General features: G+C 44.9%; 2 protein-coding genes across 4 annotated transcripts in view; one reads left to right on the top strand and one right to left on the bottom strand.

Annotated features, from left to right (window-relative positions):
• Positions 1 to 27,343, bottom strand: part of zgc:110222 (uncharacterized protein LOC550336 homolog) — a 204,293-nt gene that overhangs the window by 38,616 nt on the left and 138,334 nt on the right. For 2 of the 3 annotated variants that reach the window (XM_068047170.1, XM_068047169.1), the window contains exon 2: positions 16,376 to 16,458. The gene's annotated coding sequence lies outside the window, so the exon portion shown is untranslated. Of the gene's footprint in view, positions 1 to 16,375; positions 16,459 to 18,076; positions 18,167 to 27,343 lie in introns of all 3 variants that reach the window. The other variant, XM_068047167.1, reaches the window with a different exon arrangement.
• LOC137377501 (mastermind-like protein 2) overlaps positions 26,696 to 27,343 on the top strand; it is a 381,717-nt gene continuing 381,069 nt past the window's right edge. The window contains exon 1 of the mRNA XM_068047166.1: positions 26,696 to 27,004. Within this exon, the coding sequence (XP_067903267.1) occupies positions 26,951 to 27,004 (54 nt within the window). The 5' untranslated portion in view covers positions 26,696 to 26,950. The remainder of the gene's footprint in view (positions 27,005 to 27,343) is intronic.

Below are 27,343 nucleotides of genomic sequence, written 5' to 3'. Positions count from 1 at the left end.
CGGGGTGGCGGGGATCAATTGAAAGTTTCAAAATTGAGCTGGATAGTTTTTTGATCGGCAAGGGTATAAAGCATCATGAAACCAAAGCAGGTAGATGGAATCATGATCCAGATTAACAACAACTTGTATTTATATAGCACCTTTAATGTAATAAAACATCCCAAGGTGCTTCACAGAGGCATTATAAAACAAAGTATGACACCGAGCCACATGAGGAGATATTAGGTCAGATGACCAAAAGGTTGGTCAAAGAGGTAGGTTTTAAGGAGTGACAAAGGACGAAAGCGAGGTCGAGAGGGAGAGGGGTGTGGGGAGGGAATTCTAGAGCTTACGGCCTCAGCAGCTGAAGGTGTGGCCACCAATAGTGGAGTGATTAAAATCAGGGATGCACAAGAGGCCAGAATTAGAGGAGCGCAGATATCTAGGAGGGTTGTGGGGCTGGAGGAGATTACAGAGATAGGAAGGGACAAGGCCATGGAAGGATTTGAAAAAGAACAAAGAACAAAGAACAGTACAGCACAGGAACAGGCCATTCAGCCCTCCAAGCCTGCGCCGATCTTGATGCCTGCCGAAACTAACACCTTCTGCACTTCTGGGGCCCATATCCCTCTATTCCCTTCCTATTCATATATTTGTCAAGATGTCTCTTAAACGTCGCTATCGTATCTGCTTCCACCACTTCCCCTGGCAGCAAGTTCCAGGCACTCACCACCCTCTGTGTAAAAAACTTGCCTCGCACATCCCCTCTAAACTTTGCCCCTCGCACCTTAAACCTACGTCCCCTAGTAACTGACTCTTCCACCCTGGGAAAAAGCTTCTGACTATCCACTCTGTCCATGCCACTCATAACTTTGTAAACCTCTATCATGTCGCCCCTCCACCTCTGTCATTCCAGTGAAAACAATCTGAGATTTTCCAACCTCTCCTCATAGCTAATGCCCTCCAGACCAGGCAACATCCTGGTAAACCTCCTCTGTACCCTCTCCAAAGCCTCCACGTCCATCTGGTAGTGTGGTGACCAGAATTGCATGCAATATTCTAAGTGTGGCCTAACTAAGGTTCTGTACAGCTGCAACATGACTTGCCAATTTTTATACTCTATGCCCCGACCGATGAAGGCAAGCATGCCAAATGCCTTCTTGACTACCTTATCCACCTGCGTTGCCACTTTCAGTGACCTGTGGACCTGTATGCCCAGATCTCTCTGCCTGTCAATACTCCTAAGGGTTCTGCCATTTACTGTATACCTCCCACCTGCATTAGACCTTCCAAAATGCATTACCTCACATTTGTCCGGATTAAACTCCATCTGACATTTCTCCGCCCAAGTCTCTAACCGATCTATATCCTGCTGTATCCTCTGACAATCCTCATCATTATCCGCAACTCCACCAACCTTTGTGTCGTCCGCAAACTTACTAATCAGACCAGCTACATTTTCCTCCAAATCATTTATATATACTACAAACAGAAAAGGTCCCAGCACTGATCCCTGCGGAACACCATTTGTCACATCCCTCCATTCAGAAAAACACCCATCCACTGTTACCCTCTGTCTTCTGTGACCAAGCCAGTTCTGTATCCATCTTGCCAGCTCACCTCTGATCCTGTGTGACTTCACCTTTTGCACCAGTCTGCCATGCGGGACCTTGTCAAAGGCTTTACTAAAGTCCATATAGACAACATCCACCGCCCTTCCCTCATCAATCATCTTCGTCACTTCCTCAAAAAACTCAATCAAATTAGTAAGACACGACCTCCCCTTCACAAAGCCATGCTGTCTCTCGCTAATAAGTTTGTTTGTTTCCAAATGGGAGTAAATCCTGTCCCGAAGAATCCTCTCTAATAGTTTCCCTACCACTGACGTAAGGCTCACCGGCCCATTATTTCCTGGATTATCCTTGCCTCCCTTCTTAAACAAATGAACAACATTGGCTATTCTCCAGTACTCTGGGACCTCACCTGTAGCCAATGAGGGTGCAAAGATTTCTGTCAAGGCCCCAGCAATTTCTTCCCTTTCCTCCCTCAGTATTCTAGGGTAGATCCTATCAGGCCCTGGGGACTTATCTATCCTAATGCTTTGCAAGACACCCAACACCTCCTCATTTTTGATAATGAGATGACTGAGACTATCTGCACTCCCTTCCCTAGGCTCATCATCCACCAAGTCCTTCTCCTTGTTGAATACTGATGCAAAGTACTCATTTAGCACCTCGCCCATTTCCTCTGGCTCCACGCATAGATTCCCATCTCTGTCCTTGAGTGGGCCAACCCTTTCCCTAGTTACCCTCTTGCTCTTTATATATGTATAAAAAGCCTTGGGATTTTCCTTAATCCTGTTTGCCAATGACTTTTCATGACCCCTTTTAGCCCTCCTAACTCCTTGCTTAAGTTCCTTCCTACTGTCTTTATATTCCTCAAGTGCTTCATCTGTTCCTAGCCTTCCAGCCCTTACAAATGCTTCCTTTTTCTTTTTGACTAGGCTCACAATATCCCGTGTTATCCAAGCTTCCCGAAACTTGCCAAACATGTCTTTCTTCCTCACAGGAACATGCTGGTCCTGGATTCTAATCAGCTGACGTTTGAAAGACTCCCACATGTCAGATGTCGATTTACCGTCAAACAGCTGCCCCCAATCTAAATTCTTCAGTTCCTGCCTAATATTGTTATAATTAGCCTTCCCCCGATTTAGCACCTTCACCCGAGGACTACTCTTATCCTTATCCACAATTTTAAAATCAAGAGCACAGGTTGTTAGGGGAACGGGACATGGTGTGAGGACACAGGCAGCTGAGTTCTGGATGACCTCTGGATGGTAGAATGTGGGAGGACGGGACTGCATTAGTATAGCCAAGTTTGGAGATAAAAAAGGCATGGATAAGAGTTTCAGCAACAGAAAAGCTGGTGGAGACCAGGGTGATGTTAGCGAGGTGGAAACAGGCAGTCTTAGTGATGCTGTTGATATGTGGTTGAAAGCTCAACTCAAAGTCAAACATGACCCTGAGGTTGCGAACAGTCCAGTTGAGCCTCAGTTGTCACGGAGAGGGATGGAGTCGGTGGCTAGGGAACAGAGATTGTGGTGGGAACCAAAGACAATGGCTTCAGTCTTCCCGATATTTAATTGGAAGAAATTTCTTCTCATCCAGTCTTTTATTTGACAGTCCCTTGGGATCGAGGATGACTGGTTTCCACTCTGGTTTGATAGGTTCTAAGATAACTGATAAGTCCAGTGTGTGAACTGCAGACTCTGCCACATGAGGGGCAGGTGGTGTCATATTTTAGTATTTTAATGCCCTTGTGAAGCACCTTATGTTAAAGGTACTATATAAATACATGTTGTTGAACAGGAAGAGGCCATTTAGCCCGTCTAGTCTGTTCTGCCAGTCAATGAGGTCATGACTGATGCGAGACCGAACTCCATATACCCACCTTTATCACTAAGCACAGCATCACTCATGTCCCTTGCCATTCCAATAATCACTGGGAGCTGATACAGCATGTGCTGTAGGCAGTGGCTGCCAAAACACGTGTTACAACTTGCATCCAGTTTGTTTGAATTTGTAGATGGAATAATGTCTGCATATGTAAGCAGTTAACACAATGCAAAGTTTTCCCAAGTTTGCCAGTCAGCACTTGAACCATTAACAAACACCTCCAACATGGTCCTATCTAACCTGATGCATCAGTGCCCCGGTGTTCAATTCCCTTTCCTTTCTTCTTTTGTAATGCTGATCATCAGTCTTGCTTTGATCCTAATTGTTTTTGCTGGACAACTGAAGCCACTAAGAAAATTTTGCTACTGATATGAATCATGAAATCTGATCCCTGGCTGCGGAGGCAGAGGATGAATTTGAGCAATATTACATGAGGATTAATGACTTCAAAAAACTTATAACATTGAGTGTGTCAGAGGAACAGTTAAGTTCATAGCCCAGTCAAAAGAAACCAACACGGGGGCAGTAACACAGTTTGAAGCACAAATTCATTGCAGTTTTGGCTTTGAACCCTTTCCCAGCTGTTTTGTCCAATATTTCAATGCTGTAAATCTGAGGCAAAATCTGGGGAGATAGGAGTGTAAAATACTGAGACTGCTTGAAGGGTTTCTATGCTGTGTCCCCTTGAGAAACAGCAAAGATTTGGATTTAAATCGCACCTATCACGACCTCAAGTTATTCCAAAGCACTTAAGAGCCAATGAAGTACTTTTTTGAAGTGTAGTGTAGGGAATGCAGCGGCCAATTTGTGCACAGCAAGCTCCCACAAACATGAGATAATGACTGGATAATCCGTTATTTTTCAGTGATAAGAACACAAGAAATAGAGCAGGAGTAGACCATATAGCCCCTCAAGCCTGTTCAACAAGTGAAATTGGTTGAGGATAAATACTGGCCAGAGCTCCAGGGAGCATTCTCCTTCTCTTCCTCGAATAGTGCCATGGGATGTTTAACATCAACCTGAGGGGGCAGACAGGGCTTTGATCTCATAGGCATTCGTGCTTCCCATTGAGCCCCAGGTGACAGCTAAAAGATTCAAGTTTGCGTTCTAATCGGTCAGTTCAGCTCAGTTGCTCGTACTCTCAGCTCTGAATCAGCTGGTTGGGACTTCAAGCAGTAATCCTAGGCTGACACGTTACAGTTCTGAGGGAGTGCTGCTTTGTCAGAAGTGCCGCCCTTTAAGTGAGACATTAAACCGAAAGTTCTGTTGTCCATGGAAGATCCTCTGGCACAATTTAAAGAAGCACACGGAGTTCTTTTAGTTTAGAGATACAGCACTGAAACAGGCCCTTCGGCCCACCGAGTCTGTGCCGACCATCAACCACCCATTTATACTAATCCTACACTAATCCCATATTCCTACCACATCCCCACCTGTCCCTATATATTTCCCTACCACCTACCTATACTAGGGGCAATTTATAATGGCCAATTAACCTATCAACCTGCAAGTCTTTGGCTGTGGGAGGAAACCGGAGCACCCGGAGGAAACCCACGCAGACACAGGGAGAACTTGCAAACTCCGCACAGGCAGTACCCAGAATCGAACCCGGGTCCCTGGAGCTGTGAGGCTGCGGTGCTAACCACTGCGCCACTGTGCCGCCCAGGCACCCAGGTTCTCCCAGGCATCCTTGGACAACATTCCTCCCTCAGCCAATGCCACAGAAATGGAGTAAGTGACCATTCATCTCATCATTCCATGTGGCGCCTTTGCTCTGTGCAAAATGGCTGCTGTGATTACCGACTGAGCCACAGCTGACACCCATAAACTGCTGCTTGAAATGGGTAATTCCCAGGTCTGTGCAATCAGAGATGGAGAATAATCTCTAGCTGTTTAAGGAAAGAGATTGTTCATATAGCCATCACCCGGAGGACCAGGTTAAGCACAACCATTATCATAGAATCATAGAAAGTTTACAGCAAAAAAGGAGACCATTTGGCCCATCATACCCATGCCAGCTCTCTGCAAGAGCAACTCATCTAGTCTCACTCCCCTGCCTTTTCTCCAGGGCTATGGGGAAAAGGCAGTGGGCATGGCTGAGACACTAAATGAATACTTTGCATCTGTCTTTACCAAGGAAGAAAATGCTGCCCAAGTCATGGTAAACGAGGAGGTAGTTGAGACACTGGATGGGCTAAAAATGGATAAAGAAGAGGTATGAGACGAATCAGCTGTAATTAAAGTTGAAAAGTCACCAGGACCGAATGAGGATGCATCCAAATACTGAAGGAAGTAAGGGTGAAAAAATTGCAGAGGCACTGGCCATAATCTTCCAATCCTCCTTAGGTATTGGGGTGGTGCCAGAGGACGGGAGAATTACAAATGTTACACTATTTTTCAAATAAGGGTTTAAGGATAAGCCAGCAACTACAGGCCAGTCAGTTTAGCCTCGGTGATTGGAAAGTTTTAGAAACAATAATCTGGGACAATATTAACAGTCACTTGGACAAATGTGCATTAATTAAAGAAAGCCCGCACGGATTTGTTCAGGGCAAATCATGTTTGACTAACTTGCTTGAGTTTTTTTGATGAGGTAACAGAGAGAGTTGATGAGGATAATGCAGTTGATGTGGTGTATATGGACTTTCGAAAGGCATTTGATAAAGTGCCACATAACAGGCTCGTCAGCAAAGTTAGAGCTCATGGAATAAAATGGACAGTGGCATCATGGATATGAAATTGGCTGAGTGACAGGAAACAGGGAATAGTTGTGAATGGTTGTTTTTTGGACTGGAGGAAGGTATATAGTGTGGTTCCCCACAGGTTGGTGTTAGGACCCCTGCTTTTCTTGATATATATTACTGACCTAGACTTGGGTGTGCAGGACAGAATTTCAAAATGTGCAGATGGCACAAAACTTGGAAGTACTGTGAACTGTGAGGAGGATAGTGATAAACTTCAAGAGGACATAGACAGGTAAGTGGAATGGGCGGACAGGATGAGAGACATGTTAACCAACTTATACTTGCACTCAGGGGAGATGGTGGCATAGTGGTAATGTCACTGAACTAGTAATCCAGAGACCCCGGCCAATGTCCCGGGTATACGGGTTCAAATCCCACCACGACAGCTGTAATAGTAATAGTTTCATAGCACTATCATCAATTGTTGTAAAAACCCCTTTGGTTCACTAATGTCCTTTAGGGAAGGAAATCTGCCAACCTTACCCAGTCTGGCCTACATGTGATTCCAGACCCACAGCAATGTGGTTGACTCTTAACTGTCCTCTGAAATGGCCTAGCAAGCCACACAATTGTCAAGGGCAATTGGGGATAGGCAACAAATGCGAGCCTTGTCAGTGATGCCCACATCCCATGAAATAATTTTAAAAAAACTTGGACGATCGAAATTTGACTGACCTCAAATGGACTAGAGTTAGGATTTTTCTGGGATAAACCTGGGTTAAGTTGGATGGGGTACAATTTTGGTCCAATTTTGGATTGTATCATAAGTAGAATTTGCTGACACAACAGTGTGGCCACAGAACCCTCACCATTAGTAATTTACTGCAAATGACCATTCAACCTCTCCTTGTGCAAAACAGTCAAATAATTGAGTAAAAAAGATTCAGACAAGCAAAGTGTGTTTGAGTATTTATGGGCAACACATACTCAGAGTCTGGCTTCATTTAAGCCTCCTCTGATGGGCTGTGGTACATTTTTTCCTGTTTTGTAAAATAGCTTGTGGTTGCCTTGTTAATTATTATTATTCTCACATGTAAAGAAGATTAATGGGGGAAGGTTCTGAGTAAAATTGTGAACAAAACTGTATTTTATATAGAGCCCTTAAAATATATAAATTAGAAGTTAGCTGTTGGCACAGTGTTCTAAATGTGAATTAAGTTACAACTTCTTCACTACCAGTTGTTGCTTTATGCTGTAAGTTGATAGCTGTGACTCAGTGATAGCACTCTCTCTCCCTTTGAATCAGAAGGTTGTGGGTTTAACTCCCTCTCCAGAGATTTGAGCACAAAATATAGGCTGACATTTCAGTGCAGTATTAGGGAGTGCTGCACTCTCAGAGATGCTGTCTTTTGGATGAGAAACTTTAAGCCGAGGACCCGTCTGCCCTCTCAGGTGGATGTAACAGTTGCAATGCCACTATTTAAAGGAAAAGCAGGGAGTTCTCCCTCATGTCCTGGCCAACATTTATCACTCAGCATCACTAAAAGCAGATTACCTGGTCGTTATCACATTGCTGTTTGTGGGATCTTGCTGTGTGTAAATTGGTTGATGTGTTTCCTGCATTACCATGACTGCACTTCTAAAATAATTAATTGGCTGTAAAGTGCTTTGGGACATCCTGAGGTCATGAATGTCGCTATATAAATTCACATTCATTCTTTCTACTTTCTTTCCTCCTTCACTCTCATACGGCGCCAGGTCAGGTCCTGACACTGAAATCGAGCTGTATTTCCATTATAACAGCAGTGGAGGGAAAGTAGGACCACTTCACTCAGATGCTTCAGTTACAGTTTGAATTGAAGTTGGGGGAAGGGCACTGATTGTTCATGTTTTATTCCCACTAATTGAATTAGACAGTAATACTTTCCGAAGTGTATAACACTATGCACATTTGTATCACTGTGCAGTGTGTAGATTCTTGACATGCTCTGCATCTATCACCTTTTGAACTACCTAGTAATAAAAAATACAGTCTTTAATCACCAACACTATGTGACATGTTTAGCCACATTGGCCTGGGAAATCCTGGGTCCCTGGTGCAGGGCGGGTAAGTGTAGCAGGGTGGGACATATGCCTTCTGACCTTGCTGCAAACTCGGGCTCAGCTAACTGAAATATTGCCAGCAGGACAAGGGTGGGTGTCCTACTAGTTGGGGGATGGAGAGCCCAGAATTCAGGAAGGGGACCAGGCAAGAGTGCAACTTTCATAAAAAAGACATTCATGTAGTTAAAGGGCTGTACAGGCTCTGAAGAGGGACTGAAATGGCTGGTTGTAAAGAGCAAAAAGGTGATTAACTTTTCTGAGGCTAATTTGGAAGTACTGCTGGCTTGTATTAGAGAGAAGAAATAGCTGGACTACCTGGAAAGAAGCCAAAACATGCAGCAGCATGGGTCATGTGGAAGGAGGTGGCTATAGCTGTGAGTGGAACCTCCATAACCCCCCACAACTCTCTTATTGTATTGGAAGTTCAATGATCTCACCAGGTCAGCAAAGGTAACAATGTTTCCTGATGAACAACAGGGGTGATAACTGAATCCAGAGAAGCACATGGGTATTCCCTAGAAGAGCATTCAAACATTGTCCCTTAGAATATCATATGGGACCATGTCACTTGTCCCAGAAGCAAAGCCGCCTGGCAGCACCTATGTCAGATGTAATGCTTTCTAGCATTTTGAGGTTTAACATCCTGGGTCAATTCTCCACGATGCCCATGGTGGCCACTATCCATTCCACAAGTGAGAGTGCAAAATCTAGACACTGCAGCAGCCAATTAACACTATGTGCTCTTCCTGCAGAAGAAGACAGCACACAATGATGAGGAGCAGCACAGCGGCGCAGTGGTTAGCACCGCAGCCTCACAGCTCCAGGGACTTAGGTTTGATTCTGGGTACTGCCTGTGCGAAGTTTGCAAGTTCTCCCTGTGACCGCGTGGGTTTTCGCCGGGTGCTCCGGTTTCCTCCCAGAGCCAAAGACTTGCAGGCTGATAGGTAAATTGGCCATTGTAAATTGCCCCTAGTGTAGGTAGGTGATATGGGATTACTGCAGGGTTAGTGTAAATGGGTGGTTGTTGGTCGGCACAGACTCGGTGGGCCGATGGGCCTGTTTCAGTGCTGTATCTCTAAAAAAACATGTCAGGCCACCAGGCGAGGACATGCCAGCACTTAACAACACATAAGGAGGCAGCAATGGCAATGATTGGCTTCACCTCAGGCCTGGCATTTGAGGACAGAGATGTGGGAATCTCTGTGTCTTCAGTGGACTTGTGAAAATGTATCCCTTATATTATTTAATGTTTCTATGTATTCCTCAGTTGATACGTTCACCATAGAATTACATGGAATTTTACAGCCTATAAAAGAGGCCATTCAGCCCAACAGGTTTGTGTCACTTTTTATGCTCCACACAAGCCTCCTCCCACACTACTTCATCTAACATAATCAATATCCTTCTGTTCCTTTCTCCCTCATGTAATTGTTGCTGCTTGCCTTACCCGCTCTGTTTGGTAGGAAGTTCCGCATTCTCACTACTCTCTGAGTAAAGAGTTACTGCAATCAGCTTTCAGCTAACACTTCCTCATCGGAGATCCATAAAGTAGCTGATTAAGATGGAATGCTGCTCAAGCACAAAGTCCACAGTACCACATAATCTTTGCTGACACCTCAGTGCAATACTGAGGGAGTGCCATACTGTCAGAGATGCCAAAAGAAAGAAAGGCTCGCATTTTATAAAATGCTTTTCCCAAGCTCAGGATGTGCCAAAGAGTTTTACAGCCAATTAAGTAGTTTTGAACTGTACTGCATGTTGTAATGTCGGGAACATGGCAGTCAATTTGTACAGAGCAAGATCCCACAAACAGCAATGTGATAATGACCAGATAATCAGTTTTAGATGTTGGATGGGGGATAAATGTTGACTGGCTCACTGGGGAGAACTGCTTTGCTCTTCTTCTAAATAGTGCCGCGTGATCTTTTACATTCACCCAAATGGGCAGAAAGGGGCCTTGCCTTTAACGTAATAAAACGTATCAACTTATATTCATCTAGGCAGCTGAAGGCACGGGCACCAGTGGTGGAGCGATTAAAATCAGGATGCTCAAGAGGTCAGAATTAGAGGAGTGCAGATATTTTGGAGGGTTGTGAGGCTGGAGGAGATTACAGAGATAGCGAGGGGTGAGGCCATGAAGGGATTTGAAAACAAGGATGAGAGTTTTTAAATCAAGATGTTGCTTGACTGGGAGCCAATGTTGGTCAGCGAGCACAAGGGTGATAGAGGAGCAGGACGTCATGCGAGTTAGGACACGGACCGCAAAGCTTTGGGTGACCTCAAGTCTTAACCAAAAAAACTGCACCTTGTACAAACAGGCACTCCCTCAATAAACTCCGTTGGGAGTGTTGGGCTGGAGTAAGATGCTCCAGTCTTTGTGGAGTGGCACTTGAACATGTCAATACATTGACCTAATATACACTGATGGCACCACTACCATCAATAAGTATTGATGGGAGCAGGATCCAGGTTATCGTTGGCACTGTATAAATTGGCCAGTAACGACAGGACCCCTCCTGGTTCATGTAGATTACACAGATTTGAATTTGTTTCATTTGTCATGTAAAACAAACCTAGTGAACTGTGGCGTCAGCTCTCAGCGGTAATGCATTTTCATTCCAGCGACTGCCTCATTCAAGTCATTTCAGTCATTTGCAGTAATCTGTAAAAGTCTTACCAGGGTTTATGCTCTGTGATCACAGTGTAAGTAATTGATAGAATTAATAATGCTAGAAGCAAATTATGGTAAAACTATTTAATGTTGTGGTTCCCCAGTTTCATTAATATTAATTTTCATCCCTTTTAAAGTTTGAGTTTCCTTGATTGCCGAGGAGTATCACATCAAAGCATGAAAACCTCACATTAATTTTATGCATCTTAATCACGAGTAGAGGCAAAATGCCAAAAGTGAAAACAAGGAGCTTTATTATTGTTTCACAGTCATTTTTCTTTCGTGGGTATGTGTGTTTTTTTTCAGTAAAGGTATGAATGGGAAGGAATCAGATAAATGCGTCTGGTTGTACCAGTCTGGCTTGGCCAGTCCAGTCTGGTTGAAATACTCAGGCTGCTGAAATCCATGAAGACAAAGGCAGCAGCTAACTTTTAAAAGGGCCCGTGCATTCAGTTATTCTCTAACCAGACAAAGTGTCCTTCTTTCACACAGGATGATGATTGCTTACCATTAGATGTCACCAGCATCTCACAGCGCCCCGTTAGTTAGACTTCTCTTGCTCTTCAGCTTGAAAACTTTTACCCATTAATAATATGTGCATTAAACTCTCTGTCATTTTGCCAACCAACTGTTGCTGTGCCTTGACATCCTCAATGGCAAAAAACCACCATGGCACTTGCTAAATTGGAAATGCCAACAATTCATGCCCCCTAACTTTGAGAACGGCATTGTACCATTGCTTTTTTTTAAAGCATGAACGCACCCCACCCCCCCCCCCCCACCCCCGCCTTCTCCCAATAACTCTCCAAACATGGAGTATGTTATTTTTACACCTACATAAGTTAAAGGGGCCATCAATCAACACTGATATCTAGGATGCTGTGCGTGTTCTGGGGTGCAGAATCCTTTACTCAGTGGCAGTCAGTTCTGATCACAGTCTATCCATCGAAATTGGAACAGGAGAATTGAGGGGCGTTACATACATCTGAATTGTTACATGGTTTAGTAGCAACCAGCTCAACACAGGCCTCCCATTTAACTGATATACTTAAGTCCACCTGTAAGGAAGTTCCACCTGTGAGGCCGCTGGATCTTTAGGAAAGGAGTGAAGAAAACTGGGGGGAGGAAAGTTTAAGAAATGCATGGAAAAGTTTCACAAAATTATCAGTAAGCCTGGTTCCTGACCTGCTCGACTGCAATAAAATTCAAATAAAGGTCTTGAAATCCAGTTTAGTGTATGTCTCTTGTATAAAGCCATTTTTTTGTTTTTGCTGCTTCTCGTAGCTGTCATGGGACACGTTGAGGGGAACAGATGAACTCCTGCTTTTTTCAGTCCCAGTTATGCCATTGATTTGAAGTCAAACGGGCATGAGCAGTGGAGTTGCCAACCCTCCAGGATTGTCCTGGAGCCTCCAGAGAATTGAAGACTAATCTCCAGGACAACGGCTGCGAGCGAGCCAATCCGTGAGGATGGATGCATTGGGCGACCAATGATGGAAGTGTGGGGGCGGGGCAGTGGGAGGCAGGACTCCAGGTATGCATCCAAACAGAGATGGCAACCTGAAGGAGCAGCTAGTTACAAATGGCTGCTGTTTTCATTTAAGGGCATTTCCCTGAGCATGCAATTCAAGCGGACAAACATCAATGCCTGAAAAGGAGGTCTCTGCATCGACATGGAAATGTACACAAATCAATCGTTACTGTGGAAAGTAGGCTGCATGGAATTCATTGCACAGTGGAGGAATCCACCACCTGCCTTGCCTCACCAAAGGAGAAATCTCTCTCCCTCTCTGCTCCATGATCTCCTCTGGTCCTACAACCCTCCAAGATCTCTGCGCTCCTCCAATTCTGGCCTCTTGCCCATCTCTGATTGTAATCACTTAACCATTGGCAGCTGTACCTTCAGATGCCTGGGTCCTGAGCTTTAGAATTCCATCCCTAAGCCTCTCTCTCTCGCTCCTCCTTTAAGATGCTCCTTAAACCCTTAAACCATACTTCTTTCACCAAGCTTTTGGCCACCTGTCCTTACATGGTCCGGTGTTGCAAGTTGTTGTTGCAATTCTATGAGTGTGGAGTGAAAGCAAAGCAGTAAAATGTTAATCCGCAGTGTCGCCAGTTTTTAGATCCTAGGGTTCAAAATGGCGAGGCAACAAATTGATGCTCCAGTCTCCGCGCCTCAAGGCAAGTGGGAGCAGCAAGAAATTCTCCACAGTGTGCATGTCGCATTTCTCACAGGGTGTTTCTGCTAGAATTGGGAAACAACTCAGGCAACCTCTGTGTCTCCTCCAGCCCGTCAGTCATTGCTCCTGAATTGTTATTCAACTCCCAATGTCAAATATGAAATTTTATTTGGCTTTATGCAAGGCTTTGTGGCGCTTCGTATCAATTGGTAATGCCTGACATTAGTTACCTCGATGGATAGACATCTGCTTGTCTTTTGACCTTCCGCTTCTCTTGTACAGTTATGACTGATTCAGTTGTAAGCCACACAGATCTTCCTCCATCTATAGTTTTCTCTTATATTCCTGTGGGGTTTCTTTTTGTTGTTCAATTTTGCTTTGAAAGGAAAATCTTTCTAATAAATCATAAACACACATACAGCAGACAGCGTTTGGCTCTGTTTACACCAGCAATTCCAATGATGACAAAGCCCCTGAATACCTCCTGCATTGCAATAAGTGGTGAGCATGCCTGCGTTTTAATTGTAATTTATATGTAAGCGTGAATAAAATAAGACTGTGCTAATGATTGAAATGATTGGCAAACACTCTCATAAATGTGGGTGAGTCAAGGCTGCAGCATTGCTACAGGACTAAGGAAAGTGAGCTGCACATAGATGCCAATAACTCAGTAAAGCTCAAATGGATTTGGTGAAAGTCCAGTTGTAAACTATAGTTATAGACTTGAAATGCAGTAGTGCTGAGTAGCTCTGGGATCAATTTATACAGTTAGAGGAGAATTACATTCAAATCCAATGGAATATGAATTTGCTGCAGTTTAGTTCAACACAGCCATTTCCTGAAAACGGATCTGTCAATTCACACAATATGATTTCTTCTTATATCCAAAAATTTCTCTGCACCCGGGGACTTGACACATGCAAAAATAAAATTTGTACACATTCGTCCATTGGTCCTCAGAAGAACACTGTGTCCAAGAATTGGCATAAAGACCTACTTGGTATTCCATAAACTAACTTTGGCCCCTCCCTATCACTATAACCTCCTCCAGTCCTACAAACTTCCGTGAGCTCCAATTCTGGCCTCTTGAGCATCCTCGATTATCACCACTTCAATATTGGCGGCCGTGCCTTCTGTTGTTTAGGGTCTCAACTCTGGCATTCCCTCCCCAATGTTCTCCCTCTCCTCTTTTAAGATGCTCCTTAAAACCAACCTCTTTGACCAAGCTGCCTATCGGTGTCAAATTTTGTCTGATAACGCTCCTTTGAAGCGCCTTGGGCTTTGTTACAGGCACTATGTAAATGCAAGTTGTTGTTGTAGACCGATATTGCTGGTAATGTTGTGGTGTCAGCATTCTTTCCCTGATTTAATAGTGTCTTTTGCACTTCAGTTGAATAAGCCCTACTTATAGCCTGATGTGGCTATGTAAGGACCGGTTAGATAGCCAATTGCAGCATTAGTGGAGAAAGGAGACATTCAACCTGCTTCTTATCTGAAGCACAGAGATCGCCCTTCTGCAGCCAAGTGGTGCTGCCACGATTATTTAAAGGGACAGGATCAATAGCTACTCAGGAGCTGAGGATATCTTCCATCCCTGGTTCAGGAACCCCTTGAAAGAGACATGAACACAACAGCAATAGAATGAAGCACATAGGCCCACTAAGATCATAGTGCTGTAATGTCAACGTGCAGGAGCTTGGACAGATTGGGTGGGGGAGGTTGGGGCGAATGGTTGCTGTAAGCTCTGCTGGAGTCTCAAAAATCAGAGTAGCCTCGACATGTTGCTCAGCCTTGTCACATGAAGAGACGTTACCATGTCGCGGGTAGAAGACGAGCCCCAGCCACAACCAATAGGAAGACAGTGAGGTCATGACTGAAGGGAGACCTCTGACCCTCGGTTGCAGACAGGAAGATTCCAAAAGGAGGATCTGATCAATGAGATATTGGGGTCAAAATTCGTTAAGGCCCATCAAAATAATTGGAGATTGGAGGAGGTGCTTAATGTATGGTTAGGCTGAAATCAAGCGGTTTATTCTAGCACTCAAAGTCAAAAGTATTCCCCTTTTGTGAGTACATGAACATACATTGTATAAGTAATTTGGGTTGACAACATAACCAGTGGTCCTAAGTTGCAAAATGCCAGTAACAAAGCGAGCCTTACTGCAGCGTGGGTATGTACCAAAGAGCTGAGGGGCTGCCTCACTGAAGCAACATCAAGTTGAGAGTGAAATTTTGTTAAATTTGTCCTCAGGCTGTGTACAAATTGCTGATAATCTTATCTTGGTGATTTTTCCGTGCCCCGAGATCTTCTTTCTTGTCTGCTGTCACCACCTATGAGATGGGAGCCTGCAGTCACTTACTCAGGCACTTCCACCTTTGTTGTGTATTCAGAGTAAAACTACATGAGGTCTTTACTGGTGGCAGCCATATTGGAACTTTTTATTTACATCTCCCAACAGAGAGGGCAGCAGAGAGGCAGTATACAAAAGATATTACAATATACTACACTCCCTCCTCACTTAAAAAAACTTATACTGTAAATGCAAAATGGTACTTATACTTAATTTCCCAGAATAACAATACCCTGAAATTTAACAGGTTGGGTTGCATGCTTGTTGCTGTAATCACAACTAAAATATATATAACTAATATTTCCAGAGTAATTTACATGTAATTTTTTTTCCCCTTAACACCAGTATGTCTTTAACAAAAACATCATCTGACAAAAAGTAACAAAAAGAACAACTAATTTCTCCTTCCTTCTCACATACTTTTAATTAACTATCTGGCTTTTTCTCTTTGTGTCTGGGTATCTTCTTCCATTTACATTAGCTTGATTCTGCTCCACCAACATCTCAGACTGTGTCGACCCTGAACTTTGACTTTGACTACCAACTTCACTTCATGATTGGGACTTTGAAATTGATTGATTAGTCTCCATCAAAGACTCTGATTCACTTTGCTCTACTGGTGGATTCTGTGATAGCGGAAAACTTTCAGTTTCTTTGTGACTTTCACTTTCTTTCTGACTTTCACTTGGGACTGTAGGAACCTGGACTATAGGAGGTTTCTCATGCTCTCCCTTTGTCAGATTTCCTCTTTCAAGCAAATGATCAACATGACACTGGCGGAATCTCTCTCTAACCTTCACTAGATAACAACTAGATAACAGAACAACTCCAAACACTTCTCCATATCACATCGGTGGTCTTTCACTGTGACTTTCTGACCAGCACTGAACTTTCTAAGTTTCATGCCTCGAGTATCATGACTCATCTTCACTCTGTCTTGCTTTTCTCTTACCTTGTTATTGACGTCTAGTTTAAGCAAACTAAACCTTGTCCTAGGACCGTGTTTAAACACCTGTTGTAGACTGTGCGGTTATTCTGTAAGAGAACAGAAAATTGTTCAGCCTGTGTCAAAGATAAACATAGAAATTACTGCCTAGCTTGTCATCTCGCAAATACTTCTGCAAAAACCTCTTCACAATTTGTATACTTCTTTCTGCAGCACCATTCGATGTTGGGTGATATGTTGGTATTAGAATGTGTTTGACTCCATTCTTGCTCAAAAATATTTCAAACTCTTCTCATGTAAACTGTGGACCATTATCTGACACCAATACTTCTGGCAATCCAGAAATTGTAAACCAACTTCTCAAAACCTTAATAGTTTTGTCACTTGTGGTATTGAGCATAAACTCAACATTTATCCACTTACTATAGCTATCAGCCAAAACAACATATTCTTTACCTCTCACTTCAAAGAAATCAACATGAACTCGTTCCCACCGTTTTCTTGCATTTGACCATTCTGAGACATACTTCACAACTTTTCACCAACTCTTCACTATCTCTGTCTACCTGTGGATACCAAAAATAGCTTCTTGCTACTGCTTTCATACACAAGAACACAAGAAATAGAAGCAGGAGTAGATCATATGGCCTATCGAGCATGCTCTGCCATTCAAAACGATCATGGCTGATTATAGGATTCAACTCCACCTCCGTGCCCGCTCGCCATATCCCTTGATTCCCTGAGAGACCAAAGATCTGTCTATCCCAGCCTTAAATGTATTCAACAATGGAGCATCCACAACCCTCTGGAATAGAGAATTCCAAAGATTCACAACACTTTGAGTGAAGCAATTTCTCCTCATCTCATTCCTAAATGACCTTTATCCAGGCCCTTTATCCTGAGACTGTGCCCCCGTGTTTTAGATTCCCCGAGCAGCAGAAACAATCTCTCAGCGTCTACCCTCTCCAGCCCCTTCAGAATCGTGTATGTTTCAATGAGATCGCCTCTCATTCTTCTAAACTCCAGAGAATACCGGCCCAATTTATTTACCCTCCCATCATAGGTCAACCCCCTCATCCCAACTTAGTGAACCTTTGCTGCACTACCTCCAAGTATATCCTTTCTTAAATGTGGAGACTAAAACTGCACACAGTACTCCAGATGTGGTCTCACCAAAACCTTGTACAATTGTCGCAATAATTCCTTATTCTTGTACTCCAATCCCCTTGCAATAAAGGCCAACATGCCATTTGCCTTCCTAATTGCTTGCTGTACCTACATGTTGATTGTCTGTGTTCCTTGTACAAGCAAGTCTCTTTGAACATAAACACTTATAAGTTTCACACCTTTAAAAAAAATATTCTACTTTTCTATTCTTACGACCAAAGTGAATAACTTCACACTTCCCTACAATATACTCCATCTGCCGTCTTCTTGCCCACTCACTTAACGGGCTGATTTTAACAAGCCCTTGACGTCATGATCTGTGGCGGGGTGGGTGGGGGGGAGGGGGGTGCCTGAAGATGGCTCTGGATGAGGCCTGCCATGGACCTTGACACCAGCAGGGTCTGGCCTGATCCTCCCAGCGGTGGCGAGGCTCTGTAGCAGCAGCACCACCGCCCCCCCACCCCCCCCATCAGCAATGGGCGACAGGACCACAATTTAAATATGCAAATCAATAAAATTAATAAATTTAAACACACTTACCTCCAATCTTGAGGGCCTGCCACAATCTTCAGAACGGCGGCCGGCACTTCCACACCTTCAGGTCTCTATTCGAGGATCTGTACTGCCACACTGGTGGAGAGGAGGGAGATGCTACGTTTGTCAGTGTGGGTGGAGGGGTAGACAGGGTCAAATACACTTAATGGGTAGGGGATGGTGGGAAGGGTCGAACCTTAAACTTTGTGTAGTTTGCGGGGGGGTAAGTCAGATGTAAAAGGTAAGTGTTTTGGGGGAAAGGGCAAATAGTTATTGTAAGTATTATAGGGGGGGTGGGGAAGGGGCATAAGAAATATATTTATTTAATTTTGGGGCTCTTTCATTAAAAATTTGAATGTGCTGGCAGGGCTGGCTGCTCTTTGAAAATGGCACCAGTTCCTGTGCACAGGCAGCTGACGCCATTGCCGGGGATGGACAGCTCACCTCCTCCACGTGATTGGGAGGGGGGGGGGGTGGCGTGTTGGGGGTGGGCCGCCCCGGCACTTAAGATTGCGGCGGCTCTTTGGCGTGCGGTCTGCGCGGGTAGGCTGCCATTTTCTGATCTCGCTGCCGGGATCGGTGGCGGGCTCTTAAAATCCAGTCCAACCTGTCTATATCTCTTTGCCGCTTCTCTGTGTCCTCCCCACAGCTGACCTTTCCACCTACCTTTGTATCATAGAAAGGTGCATCACTGCCATGTGATAACAAAGACGCAGCAACAATTAGCACACTACACAATACCTGACAGCAAAAACCATTGCTTGGATTTTATCCAGGCAATGGGGTTCTCAACCACTGGCAAAAGCGGCAGCAAGTGCCCCGCATCACCTCCTCTGGGGAAGGCCCGACGGTTCAAGTGCCAATTAGGCACTTAGGTGGACAGTGGCGAGCCTTACCCGGGATCAAGGACCCCAGCGGCGGATGTCCACCTGAGAGCTGCCAGCCAATCAGAGGCCGGCAGCTCTTTCACTGATCAGCGCCACTGCGGAGGCGATGGCTGCGGAGCACACACCCGAGGCCCAGGTCACAGGTAAGCCTCAGCGGGAAGGGTTTCACGGGGTGGAGGTCCTGGGGTGGGGGGTGTAGCAGGGTCGGCAGCAATGGCAGAGGTGTGGCTCTCAGCAGGCCCCCCCCCCCTTTCCTGATGCCGAGTCCCTCGCTCAGGCACTGTGGCTTTGAATGAAGGTCCGCTCCCCCCCACCCCCCCACCGGAGCCAGCAGCAACCTGCACCCATTTGCCTCGTGTGCTCCCTGTGTGGCTAATTCCGGCAGTGACAGGATGAGCCCCTTAATTGGGCATTAATTACCCACTTCAGGGCCTCAATTAGCACCGAGGCGGGAAGGCCGTTCACAGGCCTTGCTGCCCCGGACTTAATTTGGGTGGAGGCCGGAAGGTGGCGGGGAATTATATGCTCTCCCTGTCTCCAAACCCGCGCAGGAAAGCACATAAAATTCCCCCTCACGTCACCAGCTTGGATTGACTGCAGTTGCTGTCATTTGACAATAATGCACAGTACTCACATACTCTGTGAGAAAAATAACATTTCAATCACTCTCCTTGTGTACAAAAAAAAAACCTAAGCCTCAGAGCAGATATAAAATAAAAACAGAAAAGACTGGAGATACTCAGCAAGTCTGGCAGCATCTGTGGAGAAACAGTTAATGTTTCAGGCCGATGACCTTTCATCAGAACTGGAAAAAGTTAGAGATGTAGTAAGTTTAAAACACAGAGGCAGGAAAAGGGGGAAAGAGTGGGAAGAAGAACAAATGGGAAGGTCTGTAATAGTGTGGCAGACATGAGAGATTAAGGGTGATGGTGCAAGGCAAAATGGAGTGGTAATGGGACAAGTAAAGAAAGAAAAGATGTGTTGAGAGGAAGCGTAAATCATACACAGCAGCCGTCAGAAAACAACAACATAAAAAGAGAAACCAAAACCAAGATAGTAAGAGGCAACAAAATGAGATTATGGTCAGAAATTGTTGAGCTCAGTGTTGAGTCCAGAAGGTTGTCAACTGCCTAATTAATAGATGAGGTGCTGTTCCATGAGCTTACATTGCGCTTCATTTGCATAGTTTAGGAGGCCGAGGTCAGAGTGGGAACAAGGTGGAGAATTTTTTATTTATTTATTTAGAAATACAGCACTGAAACAGGCCCTTTGGCCCACCGAGTCTGTGCCGACCAATAACAACCCATTTTTATGCTAATCCTACATTAATCCCATATTCCCTACCACATCCCCACCATTCTCCTACCACCTACCTACACTAGGGGCAATTTACAATGGCCAATTTACCTATCAACCTGCAAGTCTTTGGCTGTGGGAGGAAACCGGAGCACCCAGCAGAAACCCACGCGGTCACAGGGAGAACTTGCAAACTCCGCACAGGCAGTACCCAGAACTGAACCCGGGTCGCTGGAGCTGTGAGGCTGCGGTGCTAACCACTGCGCCACTGTGCCGCCCAATAAAATGACAGATAACAGGAACTGAATGGAGGTGTTCTGCAAAAGCGGTCACCCCATCTGCGTTTGGCCTTCCCAATGTACAGGAGACCACATTGTGAACAGTGAATACAGTAAGCCTCAGAACTTCCTTCTAACACCAGAAAATATTATCACTCTACAGCTATCTTTGACCACACTGCTCATTATTAACTCCATGTACCATAATCCCAAAAGAAATACAGATGCGTTTCCGGGGGAAGCTAGATAAGCACAAGAAGGAGAAAAGAAAAGGATTTGCTGATCGGGTTAGTTGAAGAAGGGTGGAGGAAACTAATGTGAAACATAGACCTGTTGGGTTGAATGGCCTACTTCTGTGCTCTGAATATTATGTTATACAACAAGAAACACTTCACAGTATTTTCAAACAGCAAAATATTATGCTGCCTCAATGGCTAAATACATTGTATGATCTGTTCCGTCTCAGGCCTGTGTTGAGGTAACCATTCTTAAGCACCATGGTGGGTGGGCACTAAATTTGGCCCCCTTGCCCATTTCCTTAGAAGAGGAAGAAAAGTCAGCCAAGCATTCTGCTCCTAATGACTATCCAGTGACTGCGCTGGAAAGTGCATGTGTTTGGATTCTGGGTGAAGACAGAATCAGACTTGGCTGAGATGTCCCCTGTAGCTTGCCAACCTTCATCATCTAGACTTGCACATGAAGAATGTTACTTGAGTGAGGTGCCAGTCGCCATCTGTCAACTTTTACAGCAAAGTGCATAGAAATGTTTAGAATTTTAAACAGATGCCAAAATTAAGATTTTAAACAAAAACTTCACTCCTTTATTCGCCTTACTCCAGGGCTAAGCATGCTATCTAGGCAGACACTCCAGTCCTGTGCTCATGGAATGTGCGATTGTCAGAGGGGCTGTCCTTTAGATCTAATGTTCAATTGAGGTACGTTCAGGTGGATGCAGGTTCAGGTGGATGCACGTTCAGGTGGAGGTACGTTAAGGTGGAGGGTTTGATGGATGGCCCTAAAAGATTGAGGAGACTTTGGGTGGATTGTAGTTATTAGAAACATAGAATGGTGAGAGCACAGGAGGAGGCCATTCAGCCCGTCATGCCCGTGCCGGCTCTCGACGAGCAAGTCACCTAGTCCCACTCCCTGGCCTTTTTCCCGGTGGCCCTGTAATTTTTTTTCTCTTCATATAATTATCCAGTTCTCTTCTGAAGGCCTCGATTGAATCTGCCTCCACCACACTCTCAGGCAGAGCATTCCAGATCTGAACCACTCGCTGCATGAAAAAGATTTTCCTCATGTTGCCGTTGCTTCTTTTGCCAATTATCTTAAATCTGTGTCCTCGGGTTCTCAACCCTTCCACCAACGGGAACAGTTTCTCCCTATCTACTCCATCCAGACTCTCATGAACACCTCTATCAAATCTCCTCTTAATTTCTCTTCTCCAATCTAACCACTTAACCAAAATTCCTCATCCCTGGAACCATTCTCGTGATTCTTTTTTGCACCCTCTTTAAAATCTTCACATCATTCCTAAAGTGTGGTGCCCAGAAATGGACACAATACTCCAATTGAGGCCAAACCAGTGTTTTATACATGTTTATCATAACTTCCTTGTTTTTGTACTCTATGCACTATTTATAAAGCCCAGGATCCCGTCTGCCTTATTCACCACTTTCTCAACCTGCTCTGCCACTTCAATGATTGGTGCACATATACCCCCGGGTCCCTCTGCTCCTGCACCCACTTTAAAACTGAATCCTTTATTTTATATTGCCTCTCCTCATTCTTCATACCAAAATGAATCTCTTCACACCTCTCTGTAATAAATTTTATCTACCACTTATCTGCCCATTCCACCAGCCTATGTCCTCTTGAAGTTTATAACTATCCTCCTCACAGTTCACAATACTTCCAAGTTTTGTGTCATCCGCACATTTTGAAATTGTGCCCTGCACACCCAAGTCTAGGTCATTAATATATATCAAGTAAAGCAGGGGTCCTAACACTGAGCCCTGGGGAACCCCACTATATACCTTCCTCCAGTCTGCAAACCAACCATTCACACCTACTCTCTGTTTCCTGTCACTCAGCCAATTTCATATCCATGCTGCCATTGTCCATTTTATTCCATGAACTTTAACTTTGCTGTCAAGCTTGTTATGTGACATTTTATCAAATGCCTTTTGGAAGTCCATGTACACCACATCAACTGCATTACCCTCATCAAACCTCTCTGTTACCTCATCAAAAAACTCAAGCAAGTTAATTAAACATGATTTGCCTTTAACAAATCCATGCTGGCTTTCCTTAATTAATGCACATTTGTCCAAGTGATGTGGGTAACTTGCGCCCACAATTCCGCGATCTTTTAAGCCATGTAATTTGTCTGCGGCCAGAGTGTGTTGCAAATGCGGAGGAAATTCTAAACACTGAAGTTAAGTCCAACACTTCAGAAAAGCACAATGTAGGTGCATATGAGCTGTGCCAAGTTCACAGTTATTGCAATTTCCATTCGCAGTGGAGTGTAGCTTAAAAATCCAAAGTTCTGGATTGTTATTATTGCTCTCCTCTCCCCAGCCCAATTATCTCCCCTTCTAACTGACTTTTGCAAGCACAGTTCCATGGGCGCTGGTGGATAGACCCACCAGAGGTGGTGGCACAGTGGTATACAGTCAGGAGGGAGTTGCCATGGGAGGCCTCAACATCAACTCCGGATCCCATGAAGTCTCATGGCATCAGGTCAAACATGGGCAAGGAAAACTCCTGCTGATTACCACCTACCGCCCTCCCTCAGCTGATGAGTCAGTACTCCTCCATGTTGAACACCACTTGGAGGAAGCATTGAGGGTGGCAAGGGCACAGAATGTACTCTGGGTGGGGGACTTCAATGTCCATCACCAAGAGTGGCTCGGTAGCACCACTATTGACCGAGCTGGATGAGTCCTAAAAGACATAGCTGCTAGACTGGGCCTGCGGCAGGTGGTGAGGGAACCAACAAGAGGGAAAAATGTACTTGACCTCGTCCTCACCAAATCTGCCTGCCGCAGATGCATCTGTCCATGACAATTTTGGTAGGAGTGACCACCGCACAGTTCTTGTGGAGACGAAGTCCCGCCTTCACATTGAGAATACTGTCCATCGTGTTGTGTGGCACTATCACCATGCTAAATGGGATAGATTTCGAACAGATCTAGCAATGCAAAACTGGGCATCCATGAGGCACTGTGGGCCATCAGCAGCAGAATTTCACTCAACCATAAACTATAACCTCATGGCCCGGCATATCCCCCACTCTACCATTACCATCAAGCCAGGAGACCAACCCTGGTTCAATGAAGAGTGCAGGAGGGCATGCGAGGAGCAGCACCAGGCATACCTCAAAATGAGGTGTCAACCTGGTGAAGCTACAACACAGGACTATCTGCGTGCTAAACTGCATAAGCAGCATGCAATAGACAGAGCTAAGCGATCCCATAACCAACGGATCAGATCTTAGTTCTGCAGTCCTGCCACATCCAGTCGTGAATGGTGGTGGATAATTAAATAACTAACTGGAAGAAGTGGCTCCACAAATATCCTTATCCTCAATGATAGGGGAGCCCAGCACATCAGTGCGAAAGATAAGGCAGAAGCATTTGCAACAATCTTCAGCCAGAAGTGCCAAGTTGATGATCCATCTCGGCCTCCTCCTGAATTCCCCAGCATTACAGATGCCAGACTTCAGCCAATTTGATTCACTCCGCGTGATATCAAGAAACGACTGAAGGCACCGGATACTGCAAAGGCTATGGGCCCTGACAATATTCCGGCAATAGTACCAAAGACGTGTGCTCCAGAACTTGCTGCACCCCTAGCCAAGCTATTCCAATACAGCTACAACACTGGCATCTACCCGGCAATGTAGAAAATTGCCCAGGTACGTCCTGTACACAAAAAATAGGACAAGTCCAACCCGGCCAATTACCGCCCCATCAGTCTACTCTCAATCATCAGTAAAGTGATGGAAGGTGTCATCAACAGTGCCATCAAGCAGCAATTGCTGAGCAATAATCTGCTCAGTTTGGGTTCTGCCAGGGCCACTCAGCTCCTGACCTCATCACAGCCTTGGTTCAAGCATGGACAAAACAGCTGAACTCAAGAGATGAGGTGAGAGTGACTGCCCTTGACATCAAGGCAGCATTTGACAGAGAATGGTATCAAGGAGTCCTAGCAAAACTGGAGTCAATGGGAATCGGGGGAAAACTCTCCGCTGGATGGAGTCATACCTAACGCAAAGGAAGGTTGTTGTGATTGTTGGAGGGTCAACCATCTGAGCTCCAGGACATCACTGCAGGAGTTCCTCAGGGTAGTGTCCTAGGCCCAACCATCTTCAGCTGCTTCATCAATGACCTTCCTTCAATCATAAGGTCAGAAGTGGGGATGTTCGCTGATGATTGCACAATGTTCAGCACCATTCGCGACTCCTCAAATACTAAAGCAGTCCATGTAGAAATGCAGCAAGACCTGGACAATATCCAGGCTTGGGCTGACAAGTGGCAAGTAACATTCGCGCCACACAAGTGCCAGGCAATGACCAACTCCAACAAGAGAGAATCTAACCATCTCCCCTTGTCATTCAATGGCATTACCATCGCTGAATCCCCCACTATCAACATCCTAGGGGCTACCATTGATCAGAAACTGAACTGGAGTAGCCATATAAATACCGTGGCTACAAGAGCAGGTCAGAGGTTAGGAATCCTGCAGCACGTAACTCATCTCCTGACTCCCCAAAGCCTGTCCACCATCTACAAGGCACAAGTCAGGAGAGTGATAGAATATTCTCCACTTGCCTGGATCGGTGCAGCTCCAACAACACTCAAGAAGTTCGACATCATCCAGGACAAAGCAGCCCGCTTGATTGGCACCCCATCTACAAACATTCACTCCCTCCACCACCGACGCACAGTGGCAGCAGTGTGTACCATCTACAAGATACACTGCAGCAACGCACCAAGGCTCCTTAGACAGCACCTTCCAAACCCGCGACCTCTGCCAACTAGAAGGACAAGGGCAGCAAATGCATGGGAACACCACCACCTGCAAGTTCCCGTCCAAGTCACGCACCACGCTGATTTGGAACTATATCGCTGTTCCTTCACTGTCGCTGGGTCAAAATCCTGGAACTCCCTTCCTAACAGCACTGTGGGTGTACCTACCCCACATGGACTGCAGCGGTTGAAGAAGGCAGCTCACCACCACCTTCTCAAGGGCAATTCAGGATGGGCAATAAATGTGGCCAGCGACGTCCACATCCCATGAATGAATAAAAAAAAGCTCTGGCTTTCTCCAGGTGCCCACCTGGGCAGTCATTTTTTGGCAGACCATTCAACAGTGGGGAATTTTCAGGCAACCTCGAACCTGTTTTCACTTGATGCCCACGCATGCACTTTCCAACAGGAGTCATGAAGATCAGGAGCATGAATCCTGCCAACTTTTTTTAAAACTCCTTATCCTGGCGTGCGGAGATCAATTGTAGGGCTCCTATCATCAGCCCAGCTGAGGTCAGGTCACGCAATACAGGCAATACCTTTGCCCCACCATTGGTGGCTGTGCCTTCAGTTGCCTCGGTCCTAAGCTCTGGAATTCCCTCCCTAAACCTCTCCGCCTCTTTACCTCTCTTTCCTCCTTTAAGATGCTCTTCAAAACGTCCCTCTTTGATCAAGTTTTTAGTCATCTGTCCTAATACCTCCTTCTGTAGCTCAATGTGAATTTTTTGTTTGGTTCCGCTTCTATGAAGCACTTGGTGGACGTTTTTACTACGTTCAGGTACAATATAAATGCAAGTTGTTGTTGTGTGACTCACTGGACAATGCCAAAATCATTGAAGGAAGTGGTCGCATTTTTTCTGTTTAAGTATCTTGATATCCTTTAAGGATGGAATGTGAATTGCAGCATTTCCTTTGGACGCTGCAAAAACATGTCAAAAACCAGCTTCTCATTTCAGTAAGGATAATTTAAAAAACAAAAGAATCAGGCGGCTACAGTGAACAGTTCAAACCCCCTCTTGTGATGGGCAGCCATGAATTCCAGGAGGATGTCCACATTGAGGGGGCGTGCTCGAGGGGGCTTGTGAGGTGGGTGTTGACAAAGAGTAACTACTTTTGATCTTTGGAGATGACCTGCAGTGACTCGCCAAGCTGAGCTGAACTAATAAAACGGCAGCAGGGAAAGTGGCAGGGAGTGGGATGAATGTGAAGTTACCTTGGAAAAGCCTCAGTGTTTATATACACACACATGGGAAGCTGCCCTGGCCGCCTTACCAGAGGTCGGATGTGCATTGACGGGAGTGTGTCTAAAGGAAAGTTATTCCTCCAAAATTTGAAATTTAAAGCTGTTATGGCAAGGAGACCAGAATAAAGTAGCAGTGTTCAGCGATGGAAACAATGCTGGCCTTTCGGTCTTTCCTGTTCCAGTTTCATTTTAAAGTGGTAAGTGTTGATTCATTAATAGAGCATGTTTTATATTCAGTGAAAGTTAACATTTACATGTACTGTACTGTTTGTACAGTCTAGACAAGGTCATACTTTGTGAGTCCGATGAACCTAACAAGTTACTGTCAATGAAAACTGTTACATTTGCTATTTTAAGTTTGATTTAGTTAAGACAAGTAATTATATGCATTATATATTGTATAAAAAATATAAATACACAGAGACACGTTATTAATATAGTTCACTTCAAATTTGGAAGTTGAACTGCACTTTCAGTTTTTAGAAATTAATCTAAACATTTTAAGTTTCAAGCATCGTATTTTTCTGAGGAAACTA

Source organism: Heterodontus francisci, chromosome 15 (genome assembly GCF_036365525.1).
Source record: "Heterodontus francisci isolate sHetFra1 chromosome 15, sHetFra1.hap1, whole genome shotgun sequence".
In the NCBI taxonomy this organism is placed as follows: Eukaryota; Metazoa; Chordata; class Chondrichthyes; order Heterodontiformes; family Heterodontidae; genus Heterodontus; species Heterodontus francisci.
Note: the sequence above shows the minus strand (reverse complement) of the source record. Positions and strands in the feature narration are given on the sequence as shown.